Genomic DNA, 19,512 nt, shown 5'->3' with positions numbered 1-19,512 from the left:
TGCAATTCGAACAGTAAAGAAATTCCTAAAATAATCAATGGGAAGGGAATGAGCAACCGTTAGCACTAACAACACGGATCTCTAACACGTCAGCAATCAAAGGACATCATTAACCTTTAAACAGCGTGACTGCACCCCTGCATTAGAAAGGTGTGACACTTCTGTAGAATGTTTATTATTTATACTCTGCTTTGGGACAAAAGTACGGTCTGCTCATTCATTTCACCACAGATTAACTGTCAGAAACACAGAAATCTGGAAGTCATTGGCAGGGCAGGTTACATACACCTGAGGGTATCAGAAAGGGAAACTTCTACTGGAAATTGCCCTAAAATACTGTCCCAGCCCTTGATCCCTCTGAACCTTTTCCCTCTGCCCTAGGACCTGGCACCTGCTGTTGCATGGGACCATTTCGTCTTTGTCCCACGCTGTCTCCCACCAAAGACGATGCACCAGAGCCCATGGTTGGGGAAGCAGAGGAGCAGCATTGATGGCAGACCCGTAACAAACCTGTATGAAATTCCAGCGCTTATGGAGGCTGCTCTTGACCTTCTCACAATCGAGGAGCTGAGGGAAGCGGCTTTTCACATTATCCACCAGGCAACGGGTATCGGGTAGAAGAGTTGTGGTCCCGAGGGCACCAAGATGAAGGAATCCTTCCTTGGTGTAGCGTGCAAGCTGGGGGGAAGGGAAGGAGAGGAAGAAGACCATCAGTATCTTTGGAACATCATTACAAAACAAGAGAGGAAAGGACAAGTTTGCAGAGCCCCAGGAAAAAAACTGTGAGGATGGTGCACAGAGAAAGTAGAACAAGAGGGAAAACCCCAACTTTCTCCAGTCTTTTTTTCTTTTGTTTGGGGTTTTTTTTGCAGATGCAGGTGACGAGCTAGGGCACAGGGGAGGGATAAGAACAACTCTGAGCCTTAAACCCATCACGGGGCAGAGGTCTCCAGCCTCCTTTGGGCCTGAACACTCTGTAGGCTGGGGCAACAGATGATTTCCCCTGGTTTTCAGCCACAGCCAGCTGGCTTGGCCAGTCATGCTGGCCCAGCCTGTGGTTTCTCACATGCTTGGCAAGCCAGCCTTGCTTTGGCCTGTGAACGATGCTGCTGGTGTGTCTGGCACAGCCCTCCAGCAACTCCAACAGCAGCCGGGCAGCAACGTCAGCCAAAGGGGGCCCATATATAATTGGCCTCGTTCCTCAGGGATGCAAGCCCAGATCTCCCCCACAGTTCAGCACTCTAGCAAAGGCTCAGGATTGCAGCTAACCCCTGCAATGCCCCCTGCATCCAACCTCCCCGCGCTCCCACGGATCCATCTCGGCTGCCAGGGAGATGCAGCCTGGGAGCACGAGGCAGTGCCGACGGTCTCGGGGGCATTGGGCAGGCAGCGCACAGCTGGGGCCGAGGTGGCATCCAGACAGCCCCGTGCACACAAAGGGCTCCTCCATTTGCAGTGTTTAAGGAATCTCACCAAAATATTTCCCTAAACGTATTTAAATTCAGGAGCGAAAAGAGATGAATGACAGTGGCCTGCCTTTTATAGTTCACGGGAAAGATATACACAGCTGCTTATTTGTATTATGAATCAATCCATTATCTAGCAGACAAATAAGGAGTATTCAGCACATTAATTAACTGAGCATATCTGTGACCCAAATGCTTAAAAAGAGACAGTAAATCACACTGGGAGTTCGGGTTATCTCGGTTAGAATAATTAAACATTGAAAATCAAGTTAAAACAATGTAACAGCATCCGACTCCAGCTAGTAACCGCAGATACAGTTAGGGTGCTTGAAGCCAATTTTGCCTTCTCTCCGTGATGCTGGTTGCAGGTACAGGTGTGCTGAACCCTCCGGCTGGCCCCCGTGCTGCCCGTCTTCCTTGGGATGGGTGCCTGGCACGCTTTGCTCCCAGCTGCTGGTGGAGTTACGCTTTTAGCCAACATGTTGTGTACCAAAGCAAGACCCCTGCTTCTTTACATCTCACCCCGGTCCGTTTGCCAAAGGTATTCATGCCCAGGTGGATTCAGTCACAGCAGCCTACACCATACAGTTGATGCTAGCATAAGGCAAAGCTGCCCCATCCCGTCCCTCAGTGCAGGATCTTCTCTTCTACCTCCCAAAGCCCTTTGCAAGATGGTGCAGAACAGAACACGTCTCTTTAGCTTTACAGTAACTTCCCCTCCAAACTGCCACGCTGGCACAACAGGGGTGGACAGGAGGGGAGACTGCAGAGTTGAAGTTGTAACCATCACCTCCTCCTCCTCCCACCAACTCACCCATCTCCCCCAAGCATGGGGTGCCCGACCACCAGACAGGGATTCTATCCAGCACCGAGCTCAGCTCACGCGGTGCCAGGCTCCCTGCAAGGGAGTTGCCCTGCATAAGGGGCTGGAGCAACCTGGGAATGACCCTCCGGGCACCTCCAGCCCCATTGAAGGCTCAGATTCACATTATTTGTTTTTAGCAGTTTGATGCTTCAATAGGCCAAGCCTTGAGTGAGACGGTGCTCTCAGCCTGAAAGCATGTTTTTAACCATGCAACTCATCTGAATTAGCATTTCAGCATCAACACAGAGGATGAGGCTGCTTGTCTTGCAAAAAGAAAGAGGTATATGAAGGAAAAGACAAAAACAGACAAGCCTTCTCCATGACAAAGAAATCACCCAGAGGTCCCAAATGGGCAGTACAAGTTACTCTCCTTCTCCTGCTTCTGAAACGTTTCCTACCACGTACGTAATTAGCATGCAAGACACTTTCTTTTTTTATGATGGTTGGCAGCTTGTCTTCAGACAGTTGGCCTAATGCCCACAAGGCAACATGATTTCTGCTCTTACATGTTATCGCCTAATGTGGTGGGAAAAATAAGTAGAGCAAAAATCAAATCTTTCCCGAGGAAGGGAGCAGGGCGGAGGCTGCAGGGAGACAAAACGAGCTGAAAAACAAACACGGGTATTATGAAAAATGCATTAAGTGCATCTATGAGATGTGTCATCTACTATGGATAACAGCCAGATAAATAAAGGCCTGAACACACATCTGGATCTAGCACACTGCCTAACGCCTGATCTACTCTGCTGAGCACAGCGGAGGCTCAGCCACAGCCACTGCCTCACTTCAAGCCTGTCCAGTCATCAAACCTGAGAGTGATTACTCCCAAAAAATCCCATTTAACTCACGAGTGCAAGCTCCACTATGCTCCTAAGACATTTACGGATTTATTTTTTTTTTCTGTACTTTGCCTTTGATGCCTTAATTCTTCTTTTGTTATTTCGCTGCTCTCCAGAGCGAGCAGGGGGTCTCAACCACATCGTGACAGTGTGGGGTGAAGCATTCGGGTAAATGGGAGTTCTGCGGTGAAGCACCGATCCTGCTGCCATTGGGTTTTTCTTCAGCGATAAAAAGGAAGAAAACACAGATCTGAGGCCAACACTTGAGACAGCCCCATAGGCAGCAGTGGGGAGCGCAGCTGCAGCCTGCCTGGCACTTTTTATCCGGATTTGCCCGATAACAGAAGAGATGGGAAGTGCCTCTGATGCATCACCACGTAGTGCATTGACCAACATCTTAAACAGCAGCTCTAGACAGTGGGTTCGTGTAAGACCTGAGCCTACCTTAGAAACCAAAGTTGCCATACAAATGCTTTAGAATATCAGAAAATCACACACGCTGCAGTTATTAAAAACTTCTGAGTAGTTGCAGCAATCCACCAACTCATCAGCTCAGTGCTTCAAGCAAACTTGCCCACTTCAACGCGGTCAGCACAGCCCCAGATGATGACCTCTGGGAAAGGTGGCTGATGAGAACTTATCCTTTGGCTACATATAAAAGTCGAGTGAATAAGATGTAACAGTGAGAGGTTTCTGCAAGTGCTCATAGGGATATTCGGCATCAGTGCAAAATACCCCCTGGGTAACATCGCTCCTTGGCGCAGGGGAGCACAAGAAGGGCCATGAGCAGGATTTCAACATGTTCCTTCTTCAGGTGCCGTGTTTGGGAGTCTCAGCAACATAATTGTGTAAGTCTTGTCCTCTTGCCCAGGAGTGTACCCGATCCACCTGGCACCACCTGAACTGTCTGTGCTCTTCCCCTCTCCTCCTCATCTTCACAGCACAGGCAGGTAAGCTCTTCTCGCAGGATCCGGGAAGGCTCTTCCATGAAACAGACCACATCGTTTTTCTCCTCTCAGATGTTTCCGAAGGATTGTCCCTCCTATTCTTCACTCTTTCACTGCTGACCACCCCAAAAATGTTGCCTACGTCAGCATGTGTCTGAACACGACTATTCCCTTGGAGATCCCACGGCTGCTTTGCAGTCACCAGTGATTTGCTCACATGTTCATCATGGTGCTTAAAGATAATAAAAGTGTGTTTTTCTTCAAAGAAAATTATTTCATTGATGAAGAAGGAGGTTTTTCCAAAGTGTAGGCCTGTCACAGGAAGTTAATGACAGCCCGTGTCGCATAACCTGATAAATCCAGTGACAGTACATGTAACAAAACTATGTTTTCCTGGCTTTGTGGAAAGGTAAATCACTGAAGTCACCCCAGTTTAAATTTTGCTCTCTTGCCCCCCTCCCCCCCAAATACATCTGTCCTTTAAAGTGATCCGTCCTATGTCTCATTGCTTGCTAAGCAGGTTTGTCAGCCTCCAGAAAGCAGACCAAGCCAGGAACGAGCTGAACGAATGGTGAAGGATACAGCCAGTCCAGGAGGAAAAAGACAAACACAGAGGTACCAGCCTGAGGAAACACCTGAAGGAATTACCCAGCCTGGCACAGGACAAGAAACCAAGGGAAAGAGTAAGAGAAAGGACCAGAGAAAAACAGTTTAAAAATATTAACAAGCTAACCATTTAAAAGTGGTTAATATTGATGAGGTCTTAAACCCCTTAATCAATATAACTGGCCCGAAGCCACGTCCCCAGACAGAAGCACTGATTCACACCCACAGCCTCTTACAAACACCCTTCCAGGTGAAACTGCATCCCGGGTAAAGCTGCATCTTGCAAAGTCCCCCACCTTCAGGTACCGCTTTGGGGGGTGGCTTTGGTCCAGGGGGCCCGCAGCCCCCACTGATGCTGGGAGAGCAGAGGGGTGCACAGCCACACACGTGCCCGGTGTATCGCTTGGGCTGATCTCCCACCAGCAAACTCGCACCACCGATACATCTTCTTTGATTATTGTTTCTGGCTGGCTGCATCTCAGGGATGGGAGAAAGTTAATTAGATGTCTTAGCACCTGGGAAATAAAAGCCTTCATGACCTTCATTGACTCTATTGGAAAATAATTTAGGGTTGTTTAGCTTCCTTTCTGCACTGAGCAGATCATCAATTAGCAACCATAACTAAAGCGTACAGTATTTTCTTTTTAACACAATTTAATCTGATGCGCTGTTTTGTCACCCTTGATACTGCCATGTCCCGGATGATCTCAGTATTGATGGTTTTGTCCTCAAGTTCTGATGCTTAAATGGGCAAAACATATTTTATCCTATAATTAAATGAAATGCTCTGCTGGGTGAACATTATCTTAAGTTTTATAGTATTATAGTGCTTTCTATCACCTTAATATATCACCATAGTTCTGTCACTCCAATGAGCTATTACTATATTATTAGTGTAATACATCAATGACGACAAGGTGTTTTCATGATGTATTGCTTAAAAGATGAAGCCATCAGGAAGAAAAAAAATCCACGAGCAGGCTCAATATAATTACAGGATAAAAGGATACTCCATCATGAAGTCTGATAATGATTTGACCTGGAAGTGAATGAAAGCAAGGAGAAGGGAAAGCTAAAGGGAAAACCAGAGAAAAAACAAACATTTCCCCCACTGAGAGATGCAACAATAGAGCAAGTCATGATCTCATCCGCATTCGGCGCCAGGTATGGGATCCATCACACCTAACTGCATCCGTCTGAATGCTGCACGCTCAGCTTCAACCGATTAGCAGCCATCAGTAGAGAGAGCAGAAACTCAAGATACAATACGAGCTGCCCTGCCTTGAATGGGACAAGTCTCTCCCCGCAGAGCAGGGGACTCTCAGACTCTCTCTGAGGTGAGCTGCTCATCTACAGGTACACCGCAGTCACAGCGGAGAGTAGCACGGTGTGGGGATGGACTCAAAAAGAGTGAAGACTTCCGACAAAATCCCAACATTACCCGGTGTGGCAAGGAACAGGACCCGCGACACCGCTATCCTCGTGTCATTAAAATGCCAGCTGGGAGCCTCCACCTTACCTTCACTCACTGCTGCCAAGGAACCTGCTTCTTAATTGTGAAATACATTTAAACACCTACGTGATGGGCCACGGTATCAAGGAGAAAAGTGGAGATTTTAGGACACTACATGAACATTGAGCACAGGCACCACTGTGTGTGCTTTCGGATGCCGAACAACTCAAAAGGAATTGCAACTCCTTGTGTTTCTATATATATGTATATAAAAAACAAGCGAGTTATTTGAAAAAAGTGTTTACATTACTTCTAATTGTATTCCCAGCAATAAATTACAACACGCAGCCCATTAATTAAATAGTAGTAGCAGAAGTCCAATTTCTTTTGTGCAGCACCCGTGCCTCTGCAAAAGGCTAATTTCAAAGCTTCTGCACTCACTGATAGCTACTTTTAAAAAGCATTTTCAAGGAGTTAGACTAATTGCATGTATCACAAAACAAAAGAACTGCCAAGAACTGGCTCTCAGCTGGAGAGGGAGGGGACACTGTGGAGGTGGAAGACCAGAAAGAAAAACCTGTGCTGAGTTTGCACGACAGGCAAGCTGAAGGGAGCTTCAGAACATCAGGCAGGGAAAGAAAATATTGTTAAGTGTAATCACAAAAAACAGATGAGGAAAAAATAAATAACCTGCTTTTAGCCATTCATCTTAAAGCCCAGGGTTAGCAGACAATGTCAGGCTAATTCAGTTTCTATAATGCACTTAAGAGGTTTAAGTTTCCATCCAGAAAGTCCAAAAAGCAGTTTGTGCCATTTAAGAAAAAAAACTGTGTGCATTTAAGCAACAGCTAGGTTATATTTAGCAGTGACTCGATCAGCCACGGTTGACTGATCTTTCTTTGAGGGCAAGGACAACCAAAGTGAGATTTGCCTCTACCCCAAAGGACTCCCGCAGCTGGTTCCTAGGCTCAGGTGGCTCCTGAAGTGTGCAGCTCAGGCTCGGATGAGCTTTGGGATTACTTAGTCCCGGTGAGCCTGGAAGGCCTAAGGTGACCACATTGTGAGGATGGGTTCTTTATGCATTCCCACCGCTTGAAGTATAGTTTTTTAGCTGAAAATGAACTTCCTTGAGCATGCTGGACCCCAGATACTGACTAAGGCTGCTACAGCTGCAGTGTCCTGCAGTTCTACGTCCCCACTGGGCTCCATCTCAATCTTCAATTCATTCTCATGCCAGTGATGGCTCATATTGCAGGTGGAGAATTAAAAGACACGTGTTTAAGTCGTATTTGAGGTCCATGATAGAACAGAGAACTGACATCCTGCCTTGTTAAGCCCTGATTAATGCTCCAGGTTTTCATCCAGATTTGACGAGCTAAACCTCAAGACATGACAAAAAAGCCAGATCTTGTCTCAGGAAAGCTACCAGGAATGGGATCGCATGTTCCCAGACCCGAGGGAATGGCTACAAGATTTTGCTGTGAACTCCAATATGTTTTTCCCCACCTGAAAAACAGCAACTGGGGCAGCTCCCTCCCTTGTAAAGACCTCCTCCCACATATGGGCTGCACGAGAACCGTTAAGGAGCCAGACTGACATGATCTGCAATATCCAATGGATTAAAGAAAAATCTGCTTTCAAGATTGAGTTTACTGCTACTCACACAGCTATTCAATATTGGAGTATTAGAAAAAAGACATCCAAATCCAAGGTGAGCTGCAACCCATCAGGGGCTACAACGCAACTGGAGTAAGCAAACCAGTCACAGCAGCCTCTGTTTGAATTGGAAAGCTCTGATGCTTAACTTGGAAATTTGCTCAATAAATAAATTACCACAAATAAGTTGGGAAATGCTACTGTCTGGTGCGGCACTTTTCTTCCTCTTCCTGCTCCCCTTTCTGATTAACAGGAGAAATTTTCACAGGCAGGGTTTTATTATACAAATACTTAATGGGATGGTCTTTATTATGTTATATTTCACAGTTTTGGTCTTAATGAATGCAACCGCAGTGATGAGCTTTCTTTTGTAACACTCTGAAGGAACAAGAAGATTCCTCTCTTCATATCTGCACGGAGATTCCAGTGACCCTGGAGCAGAGGTGCAGGGCAGGCTTACAGAGCTCTTGGGAGCCGGAATTCCACCACTGGTGTTGAGCATCTCTATGTAATTTATGCACTTCTGGGTTGAGATGAAGGTTTGATACAGTAGCTTGCCTTTGACGGTACATTGCAGTGTCACCTGTGGTGCTTCATCATGGCAGTTTGCTGTTGTGTAGTAATTTCAACAGGACTTAGGTGCTCACAACGCTTTAGACACGTGGTCCTGCCCATCCAGCAGTTCTCAGCCTAAATCCGGAGTCATTTGCCAGCACTGACAGTTCTGGTTTGGGGTCGTGATGTTAAAATAAGCTGTTGGAAGGCACAGCCAATGCCAGAGTAATAAACATCATGATGCCAAGACAGAAAATGTTGGAATGATGAGCCAGGGCTGCCTTACTGGGTCAGGGAAGAACACAGCCCATATAGCACAGCGACCAGAATACGTGCAGTGAGAAGGCAGGTCTTCCCTAAAACGTGCAAAGACAAACTGTTGTCCTGCAAATAAAAAGAAACCTCTGTAGACACCTTTAACTTACCTAACTCAGCATCTGGGCACAGCTGGGATGGGATTGTCTCACCTAACCTCCCCCAAATCAGTGTTAAGCTTCCAGTGTAAGACTTGTCCTCTTGGTAATGGAGAGCGACAGGCAGGACCTACCCCATCATGTGAGGTGCCATGGGTGTCCTCCTGTGGCACATCTTGCCTTCTTTTGAGAGAATGTAGATGATGACTTCAGCCTAGAAACTTGGCATTCAGACAGCTTTTAGGTACAGATTTGCCCCAACTTCTAAGCAGATCAGTAGATGCAAGCCCTTCGGCACAAACGTGACTGATCCAGAGACAGCAACAGGGAAATATTTCTGAGTCTGGCAATGAGCATGGACTTTTCAACAAAGAGAAAGCAAAGCAACAGAAGAAACAACCTTGTCACAGAGGAGTTTATCCGTTTCCACCCATTGCCACTACACACTGTGCAAGCACAGTGATGGTAGAGCCCATCGTCCGCAACCTCCCTGCCTTGGCTAAATCTCCAGTGTAGGTAGCCACAACATTTACATGGGAAATGCAACCAAAAGCAGAATGTTGAAGTCAGATACATACATCAAATCCTGATGATAAACACCCAGGGCCTCACTGGATAGTGTTAAAATGGCAAAAGAACGAATGCTGCTACTCTGCGGCTTTAGGGAGATCAGGTATGAGTTTGGTAATAAAAGAAAACTTAAAAATCACATTGTAATTCTTGAAAACCACATGTGTCATAAGATTGTCATTCTGCCTCCAGACCTAAAGGGAAACCTGTTGTATTTTCTCCTTAAAAATTGTAGGGGAGAAGGACATTGTGATAAGGGATTTGCACGATGAGATGATGACCACTAGGCATACAGAAAGAAAAACACAAAGGAAATCACAGGAATAAAATCACAGGCAAAATACTGAAGTGAGGATATGGGCAGAGATAAGAGAAAAGCAGACAGGAAAATTTAGTGGGGAACTGGGTAAATTATCCCGGGAGCGGCACATCCAGAAGGTCCAGCTCAGAGTCTGCCGCCGAGCGACAGAGCTAGTGTTGTACCTTGTTTTGTTCCAACTCTATCGCGATTGAATCAGCAGCATTCCTATGCTGCTTTCTTCTTAAAACATGGTAAGAGATAAAACTACAGAAGAGACTGAACTAGTTCATCATCACTAACTTTCAGTATTTGACACATCTACTAATCCTCTAAAACATATGAGGTCTAGAGTGAATCTTGGAATGATGATTTTTAATCTAGAATAAGCTTAAAACTAGGATAAGAAGCTTTTGGTTTGCTCCAGAACTTCTGGAGAGGCAAAAGGAGTGCTAGAAAACTAACCCTATGGTAAAACCCAGCCAAGTTGAAATGGCTAATTATCATCCTGTTAAAAAGCACTGTCTGTTTTCTTTACCCAGTTGGTACGTTTTCACTCTGCTGGGTGAGAAAGAAAGGAAATGTCTTAAAATGCTCTGCTTGTGTATGCTCTGTTCACCGGCTATTCGCTTTCAGCATTATTTACCCTCGTCTGGAAGATTTTTTCAGATTACGCTTTTACTTGCAGCTTCAGCATCGTTAGGGTAATCCAGAAAACAGCTACTCTAAGAGTAGTTGGGAAAATGAGGCATTTTTAACAAGAAGCTGGGCCTTATACATTTCAGAATGAAGCCAACAGACAAGTTGCACATCCGTACTCTGTCCTCTGCCCATCCAGCCTCTGTCGGGTATCGCCTGCTCCCAGTACTCGAGGTCCCAGCAGCCTAACTCCTCACCTGCGGTCCCCAGCCATGGCACGGGTACAATATTGCTGTGTGGTTCTCCTGCGGGCCCTGGTCAAGGCAAACGTCTTTTGCCTTGTTGTTTCGAAGCTGTAAAGAACAAAAAGTGCAGAGTTATATGGCCCTGGCTCTTTGGAGATAAGCAATAAACTGATGTGCAGCAATGTCTCTAGCCTCTCTTGCTATAGAAAGAATATACAGTGCTATATCACTAGGCATAATCAGGCAGAGAAAGGTTTAGTGCGCCATATGTTTTCTTTAAATACAGGGCCTAATGATGACTGCTTTTATATAATAATCACCATTCAAAGGAGCCAACTTCCTTGAACACAGTTTTCTTTGTATTTGGTCATGTGTGGTGGTAACAAACATATTTTTAGACTGCCATCAGCATGCTGCCAGGAGGCTGAAACCAATGCAGAATTGCTTCTATTTCATCGAAATCTCAAAGGGCTCTACAAGGCAGGGAAAAAAAGTCCAGCGAGCACAAGGAGCCCCTTTGAATCGTCCCAGGGATGCAGGAGGAGACACAGGGATGGCAAACCAGTCATCAAGTACTGAAGGACACGCCTTGGAGGGAGCATGGAAGTGCTGGGTTCATGCTACAAAGTCAAATGGTCGCTGAATCCTGGCCACCAGGTCCGTTACTGCAGAGATGTCCTCTCTCCAGTCTCCCCACGTAAGGCAACTGCAATAATGACTTTGAAAATACTACTTTTTGGGAGGTTTTAGCTTCAAGGCATTAAGTAACTTTGATAATAATTCTTTCTGAAAATTAATGCCCATCTGGGGTGCTGAGGCTGTGCTTTAAGAAACCTTCTTAAACTGTCACTATTCCATGAGAACTATTGCAACAGAGTATTATTAGTTCCCATAAATGCCTGGTTTTATATTCCCCATACCGTCTCAAAGCCAGCAGAGATTGAATTAAGTCTGCTTACTTTATCTTGTCCTTAAGCTGTTGTGACAATGCACTGTATCCTACAGAGACCTTGTAAGGAATTAGGCTGAGTTTAAGTCAAAGGGTTTTATAAGATGACTATGTATTAAAATATATATATACAGTTGCTTAATCCATGAGGTCAATGGGTGATACAGATAATTTGATGCCAATTCAGTAAATGAGGTATTAAAATATTTTACTGTATATGGTCTCCAAGATCAGAAATAAATCCCAAAATAGGTTTTTAGAAGAAACTCTGAACAGATTTATACAACTTTATATAATTATACACGAATAGTAGGTTTTGATTCACACTCCTCTCCTTTGAGGCTATTTCTCATCAGAGGCTCACCAGCTGTCAATATTACCAGTCTGATCTAAGGAACTGCTCAGCCTTAATTACCTCGCCATAAGCGATGGTGTTGTTGTATCTTCTCATTTCTGGATAAACATGGTCCAGGTACCACTGGAAATTTTTACACTTCAAGCTCTTCCTTAACGCTTTTCTCTCGGAAACATCCCCAATGTCAATACCTGGATTCTGAAAAATAAAGATATAGCACGTCAGTGAACGGTTACTCTTAAAAAAGATTAAACCAGAGTGTGTTTCACTGATGTTTTATATCACTTCCAAGTTGCCTGGAAACTGCCAACGGCTGAGTAACTCCATGCAGAGGCCATTGCCAGGGAATTCTGGCATGTGTGTCCAAGGCTGAAATCATCCTCACAGAAGTCAGAAGGAAGACTTGGGTTTCACAGCCACAGTGAGGAGGAGACGGGCACTTCTCTCATAGTTTTTGAAGGCATCCTTGCAATGGCCACCAGACTGATGCTGGACACATTTTGGTCCTGGGAGATAATTTAGAAAAGACAATCCAAATGGAGAAGAAAAGGTTTTGAAAGGAAATATGGCAAGTGCAGTTAACAGAGGCGAATCTTCCCACTGATTGCTCTCGGCTTTGGATCCATCTGGGACAGACTGAATCTGTCAACGGGCACAATGACATAGTATTTTTAAAAGATCTCACCTCCCTTTTAGGTACTGACGTGCAGGACCTCCAGAAGAGCTTAACAGCAAATACACATCAGGATTTAAAAGACAATCACATGCTGAATCCTAGAAATGCAAATCCCTGACTGTGCATTGAGCACCAAAACCCTTCCTCTGACACACTAAGGGTGTGTGACCCTAGTAAGAGGCAATGCAGAGGACAGCACAGTTAAAAGGTATAAAATAAGGGGGGAAAAGAAAAGAAGAAAAAAAAGAAAGGTTTAAGATTCATATATAATAGAGGTAGATAGCTAAGAATAAAGGATGAAAATTACATGAGAAGAGAAGTTGAGTCTGAACCTCAGAAAAACCTCTTGACAATTTGGACAATTATGTGGTGAAATAGTCTCCCTGGAGACATAGAGGAACCCCACTGCTTGAGCCGATTTAAAAGTAGAAAAAGCTATGATATCTGTCCCCAGAGGAGTAATCTTACAGGAGGTGGGAGCAGAGGCTGAAGAGAGCTGCCCCCCTTTAACCTTTTATTCCATTACAGAATTTGGGGAACTAATGGAGCAGCCAGGTGAAGGAAACGAAAGGCACATTGCAGCCTCTTTCACTCCCTCCCACAAGTGTCTGGGTTTCTACTTTATTTTAGCTCCAGCTCTTGCCTTTTGTAGTGATCATTAAATACAGCTGGGAAAGCAATTTTCCATTACAACGCTTGTAATGATCTTCTAATGAATTATTCACTCTGCTTTAGAGAAGACACCATTTTAATGCGTGACTGGTAGCTCATAGGTAAAAATAAAGATGATTCAGTGTAGACAGGTAGGACGCGGCAGGGGGGGTTGGAACCAGATGATCTTTAAGGTCTCTTCCAACCCAAACCATTCTACGATTCTACGGCAGGCTGAAATCTGAGTGGGTGAGATGGGACTACAAACCAGTCAGCACCTGAAATATTCAGTGCATGGGGTTTGGCTTGGTTTTGAATAGAGTGGCATCGCAAAATAATTGAGGGTATATCCATAACCCCCTGCACAATACCACCTGTCAAACAAGGCTTCTCTAAAATTAAATCTCGATTTTACTGGTAAGATTTATATAAAAATCTCAAATTGGTTTTAGGGTAACCCAGATTTGTTTCCCCAGACCCACCCCCAGTGCCAAGTCGTGTGATGCTGCCTTTTCCGAGCCGTACAGGACCTGCAGCTTCCCAATGATTTTTAATCCCTTTTTACCACATGCCAAAGCTTTTCCTGAGCAGGAGCATGGTGCCTTACCTCTGAAAAGGAATTCACCCAACGATCAGGGCTGAACCCATAGTAATTTATGATCCCAGCCTATGGGTATTTGGATCTTGCAACCTATTTTTAAGAGACCTGAAATCATTCAGTCCTGCAGGCAACTCTCTGCCTCTCCAAATGCTTGGAGCGGTGCCCGTCACAGCCAGTGCCCTCCTGCAGCTCGCTGGATAAACAGCAATTCTTTCCAACTCTATCCAACTATTTCTCAATAATGAACTAATCCAGGGTTCCCCACCACCCCCAGGACGACAAACCGGCAGCGCTCAAACTGGCTCACCGACCCTTCCCAGGTACCTGTTGTTCTCTAATACAGTACAAAGTTGTGACTACCTTGGCTTTAAATGCCAGTAACTCTCCCCAGACGTAACCTTTCCTCAGAAAGCAGCAGCAGGTCGTGTTTTTACGTTTTATCGTTTTTCAAAATGCCCCGGAGCACAGTGCTGCCAGCCGGGGATGCTGTCACAGCAGGATCAGGGCTGCAGCAGCTCCTTGCAGGGATGTGATCTGCAAGGTATGAATATTTCATGTTTATTTTTAGCCCCAAAAGGGAGGCTGTAAATAACTGCTCACATGGGGTCTGGCCACTCGTGGCAACAGTTTTTCCTCACACTTGAACGGAGCCACCCAGTGCTCATACTTAAGTACACTGCAAGTGGAGCGGGTGTCGGGGAGCTCTGCAGGGCACCCAGAATCCTCATCCCACCCACAGCCTGGAGAGCATCACTGCCTACCCCTCCCCACCACCCCTTCTTCTTCTTCTGGCAGGACCAGAGGCAGCAGATGGGGGGACTGGCCCAGCCCAGGGTGCTCCCAGCACGCTCCAGGCAGCGTTCAGACCCGGAGGCAGGAGATGCTCTTGGGTTTCATGATTAGATATAACCTGCACAGAGACCAGAGCGAAAGCACCAGCCTTGGACCTACATAAAGTCCTCTTGAAGCCTACAGAGCTCTACGCAGAAGAGCAAGGAATCATCTAGAGAGGTCCATGTGCAGGATGTGTGCCCTGGGCATGGTCAGCTTGTCTTGCTGGCGTGATCCCATGGTTTTCCAAAGATGCACCATGCTGTGACATGGCAGGACTTACATGAAAAATAACATGTCAGATCTAAGAAAATCTAACCATTTCTGTCCAGAAATAAACATAACCACCAAAGCTATTTGAAGAGTGTGTTTCTGGAGCATTTGCACGCAGTGCTGCTGGGAGGGGATCTCCTCCTGGGAGCCACTGACGTCCAACCCTTTACTTCTGAACATGGTTTCTAAGTGCTGATGACCTTGACTTTCCCAACACTGGGAAAGCAAACGGCCCAGGCACCTGGACCACACACCATTCCCAGTGAGTGCGGGGCAGCGACAGCACCTGTGAGCTGGGAAACCTTAGTTGGGCTGCACGCAACACGGACCCACCCGAGCCACAGGAAAAACCCTCATGTACTAATGATGCTGATATTCATAATCTTCTGCCAATTGACTTTACAGACTGCAGAGCAGTGTCATGACATAAACTCACGCTGTGTAAACACTCAACGGGGAGATAAACACTACAATGCAGGTTTAATTTTTAGAAATGAAAACAAAAAGGCTGATGTGAACAGTAGGAATTCCTCCAAAATCTGTAGGTTTTCCAGCATCTCCATCAAAGCTGAGGGAGCCCTGCAGATTTCCACATCTGGGGATGCAACCCAGGGTATTTAAGGCTCTCTGTCACCCAAAGGCACTAAATGCTCTATAATTCAAGTTTTTTACCCAATAAAGTGAAGAGTTAGGACAGGGTGCAATGACCGTACCTCCAGCGGCAGGTTCCACGCGATGTAGACGTGCCATTTGTAGTCGTCCATCCACACCTCAGCCACCCGCAGAGCGTTGCGTTTGGTGTAAAACCCAATGTTGTTGTTGTAGGGTTTCTTCTTGCGCTCGATGTGAGCCACCCTGGAGCAGGGCAGGACCTCCATGCTGCCGCCACACAACCACACCTGCAACACAACCACACAACACTGTCAGCACGGGGCTCTGCCGTGATGCAAAGGGTCCATGTATAAATTAAAGAGAAAGAAGTGGTGGGGTTTGAAGGTTTCTGTAACATCCTGGCAAGCTCAGAGCATCACATCATCTAGGTGGCAAGTGGAAACTCACGGCCAGGTTTGGTCTTTACTCAACGGCGAGACAGGCAGAGCAAATTTAACCTGTGCCCAGAGCAAAACACATGTCAGTTTTAGAGGGATCAGGTCTATATCCAGTACATGGTATTAATGCGTTGTAGGATCGGGTGCTGATTTTACGGTGATGTTGCTGCTAATAAAAAAGATTAGCGACTGGAATAGTTGAAACAATTGCAAGATCTCCTGCAGAAGGGATGACTCAGTGAAACATATGGCAGAGACAGATTTTCCCCACTTGAAAACATTTGTTCATTATTTTTCTTTCACATGCCATTTAAAATTCCCTTAAATCACAGTTTACAAGTTAATAAAATCTTTTGAGATCTTCTCTATATCACACGGAAAGGGAATTCACAGAAAGACTTGCCATACCTGGGTTCTTCCCTCCCTGTTTGTCTTCACCAAGAAGTTATTTCCCTTAAATTAGATGCATACCCAGGACACCAGACCCCGGGCAATCATTACAAACACATATGCCAAACTGGCCTAATAATCCCAGTTTCACCTATTTTGCAGTCTGCTCCGCATTATCATTTTGCACAGTTGTTGTAACACCCATCGTTTCTGGGATCTCGTCCAGGCTCACCACCTTTTATCCCATCTGTGTTCCCTAAATTTTACCGACCCTGCTCAATCCGCTCTCCCGGTAGCACAAGGAGTCTCCTGACTCTATCAGTTGCCCTTTTTAATCTCTAAGCGGTGGGTTTAGCCCACCCAACGCGGGGCATGTGCACATCCCAAGCCCGAGTGACACAAGTAAGGGGTAGTACCGCAGGGAGACGTCTTCCCTTGGGGTAATCCCACTACTTATGCCATTCTCACTTGGATTGCTGCAGAATATAGGAGCCCACAGCAAAAAATCTGAGCGAAAAATCCATTTTACTAGCTGGTGCACAAACATGTAGAAAAAAAAATAATCCCATCTTACTCCTGTTCTGCTGTTGGACGTTTCTAAACACTTTTAAATACAATTTCATGCCTCCAGAGTGAATTCAGAGCTGATGTCTGAGATGAGGGGCATGCCCATTCCTCCTACCCAGCTGCAACCACGCTCGCCTCCGGTCAGCAAACTCCAGAAGGTCTGCTCGAAGTTTTGCAACAGGCCACACACCGGCAAAGCAAGTAAGAAGTCAACGAGGTAGTTCTAAAGAAAAAAATATTTTTAAAGGAATATTCCCAAGGCAATAGTTTGACAGAAACTGCCTGTGTTTCTTGCCTGCTCAGTTCTTTAGTTTCTCAATGTCTCGGTGAAACAGGAGCATCGAGTTCTGCCCTTGGGTGCTCCCAAAGCTGCTGGATTCAACCACAACACTGAATAAAACTGCCAGTCCAGAAAAAGCCCCAGCACCATCTGTTTTTGTAGTTTCGGGGATTTGTTAGGTTTCGTCCTGATTTGAGATCAGAATAATTATTTTAAAAATGTAAAAACCGTGACGTAATAAAAATGTCACTTTCCAGCAAGCTTGCCTCTAGCAGTAAAGGGGCACTACTGTCTTTCCGTGCTTTAGTTAAATAATTCACATGGCTTTATGCTAGACAGCTTTCCTAGATTTCTGGAATATCTGTACAAACTATCTTGAAATGTACATCTTGTAATCACCTAAGAGAGAGAGTGTTGGGCATTGTGCAAAGGGTTTTTGTTATATATGTATCCACAAACCAGTTCCAGAGAGATCAATAAAAAATTAATTCAAAAAAGGCACTAACGCAAGGAAAGACCATACTTCTATCTTCTAAATAAAGCCTAAATTGTCATTATAAATAAAAAAATCTAACTTTTTACAGGGCATTTATAAACATTTCTGCTGGTAACAAGGGGAGCAAAGAGACTATTGCACAGGAGATGGCCAAGTCCAAGTCGCACCTGGCATTGCTGTCCTCAGTGTACAGAGGAGTAATCCACAGCCCCAGGAAGACCTTGCTTGCTCCCCTGTGGCCTGGCAAGGACTTTCTGCTCCTGCTGACATCCAAAAATGCATGTGAACCAGTCTACAGGTGACAGCACAGCAGCTGCAATCCAGGGGACATCCTCCATGGCCACAAAGCATGAGGTGTACTTGCCCTACAAGTTCAGTGTGATGCTTTATCCTTGCAATAACCCTGACTGTGGAGTGGTGAACGGCCCCAGACTGTGTTCTCTTTGTGCCAGCGTGAGATGAGCTGTGAGACATTGCAACCAAAAGGGCTCAGCGGACCTCCATCCTCCCAGCAAGGCTGGAAGTCATCGCCTCGCTTGTGCCCTGATGTCCCAACCTGCACCAACTTCACCCCTGTGGCACTCAGACCCTGAGCACAGAAGGTTCTTTGGGAACCTTCATTTATGTCCCTGTTGAGCAGCCATTTATCCCACCAAAGACTTCTAACAAATAGATTACCTTCCTATTAAGTAGATTTTTCACATTTATAGCAAATAAACCTACAATCCCCTAAGATAGTCTATTAGTTGCAATAGCATTAACAGGACAACCAGTCCAGCATGTTGTTTCTGCCAATTCCTTGAACAATTATCTCTTAGTAGATGGGTAATCAAGAGCCAGCACAACATTAAGACCAATCAGAAAAATAAGGTATTGTCAAATTAATTCATGTTTAGCCTATTTAAGAAGACAGAGTCTTTTATATTGCATCCTACAAAGGATGAAATCATGATCACTTCATTTTATAAAATACGCATGGATGGTATGTAAAGGCACATTTAAAGACTCAAGATAGAGTATGTAATGCAGCAGGGTAAATATGACGAGCAAGTCTCAAGTTTCTCCCTTGTTTTCTGACATTCAAATTTCAACACGACTATTAGCTTGCCACTCATCCACCCGTAAAGAAACACAGAATTAAAAATAGAAGCATCCCCCTCCAGTAAATGACGGTGACTCAATAACTTCTCCATCAGTCTACACACAGGGCTTGGATTTATAACTAACTAGTTAACACTCAATTCTAGTGAAGAAATCCCAGAGAAACAAACAGAAAACAAATCCATCACCCAGAGATCTTTGATGCGCTTTTCAGAAAGCTGCTGGGTAATACACTTGCAATTATTTTCCAAGTAAAATGTGATTGTCCTAAGAATTCAGCATGGAAAAGCACCAATTCCTCTCAAGCAGTGATTGTCCAAGTACAGCTGAAACTGCACTGGCCATCTACTTTCTAGAAGCTTTTGCACATGTGGGAGGCAAATTTTGGTTAGCATGTGACTTCACCGCCATGCTCCAGTGATGGGGTGACCCAATTTTGCTTTCTAGTCCCTCTTCAGAAGCACAAAGGTGTCATGGGTGTACGAAAACATTTGTGAAACAGTCAGCATCTCAGTGACCTGCGCTGGGGATAACGCAAAATGGGGAGCAGATTTGGCATGATGCAACATGGCAATAGAGCTTCAAGGGAGGTCCAGGTGCCTCTCTTGTGCATGTGGACCTCCTGGTCAAGACATCAGCATCTCCACTGTCATCAGCCTTCAGGTCTCCAATTGCAAAATCAAAATTGCTTTACAGTGCTCTTATGGAGCACTCTATATGACTTCATTCCTAGGACATGTC

At 45.3% G+C, this 19,512-nt stretch overlaps 1 protein-coding gene across 1 annotated transcript in view; it reads right to left on the bottom strand.

Moving 5' to 3' along the window:
- Nucleotides 1-19,512, bottom strand: part of LOC104165470 (putative polypeptide N-acetylgalactosaminyltransferase-like protein 3) — a 75,159-nt gene that overhangs the window by 666 nt on the left and 54,981 nt on the right. Inside the window, exons 2-5 of the mRNA XM_009705113.1 lie at nt 15,602-15,787; nt 11,917-12,054; nt 10,565-10,660; nt 511-678 (exon numbers count right to left, since the gene is read on the bottom strand). Coding sequence (XP_009703415.1) covers nt 511-678; nt 10,565-10,660; nt 11,917-12,054; nt 15,602-15,787 — 588 coding nt within the window. The remainder of the gene's footprint in view (nt 1-510; nt 679-10,564; nt 10,661-11,916; nt 12,055-15,601; nt 15,788-19,512) is intronic.

The sequence above is a fragment of the Cariama cristata genome, unplaced genomic scaffold, assembly GCF_000690535.1.
Source record: "Cariama cristata isolate BGI_N322 unplaced genomic scaffold, ASM69053v1 scaffold4158, whole genome shotgun sequence".
Classification (NCBI taxonomy): Eukaryota; Metazoa; Chordata; class Aves; order Cariamiformes; family Cariamidae; genus Cariama; species Cariama cristata.
This window is presented reverse-complemented; position numbering and strand designations above follow the sequence as displayed.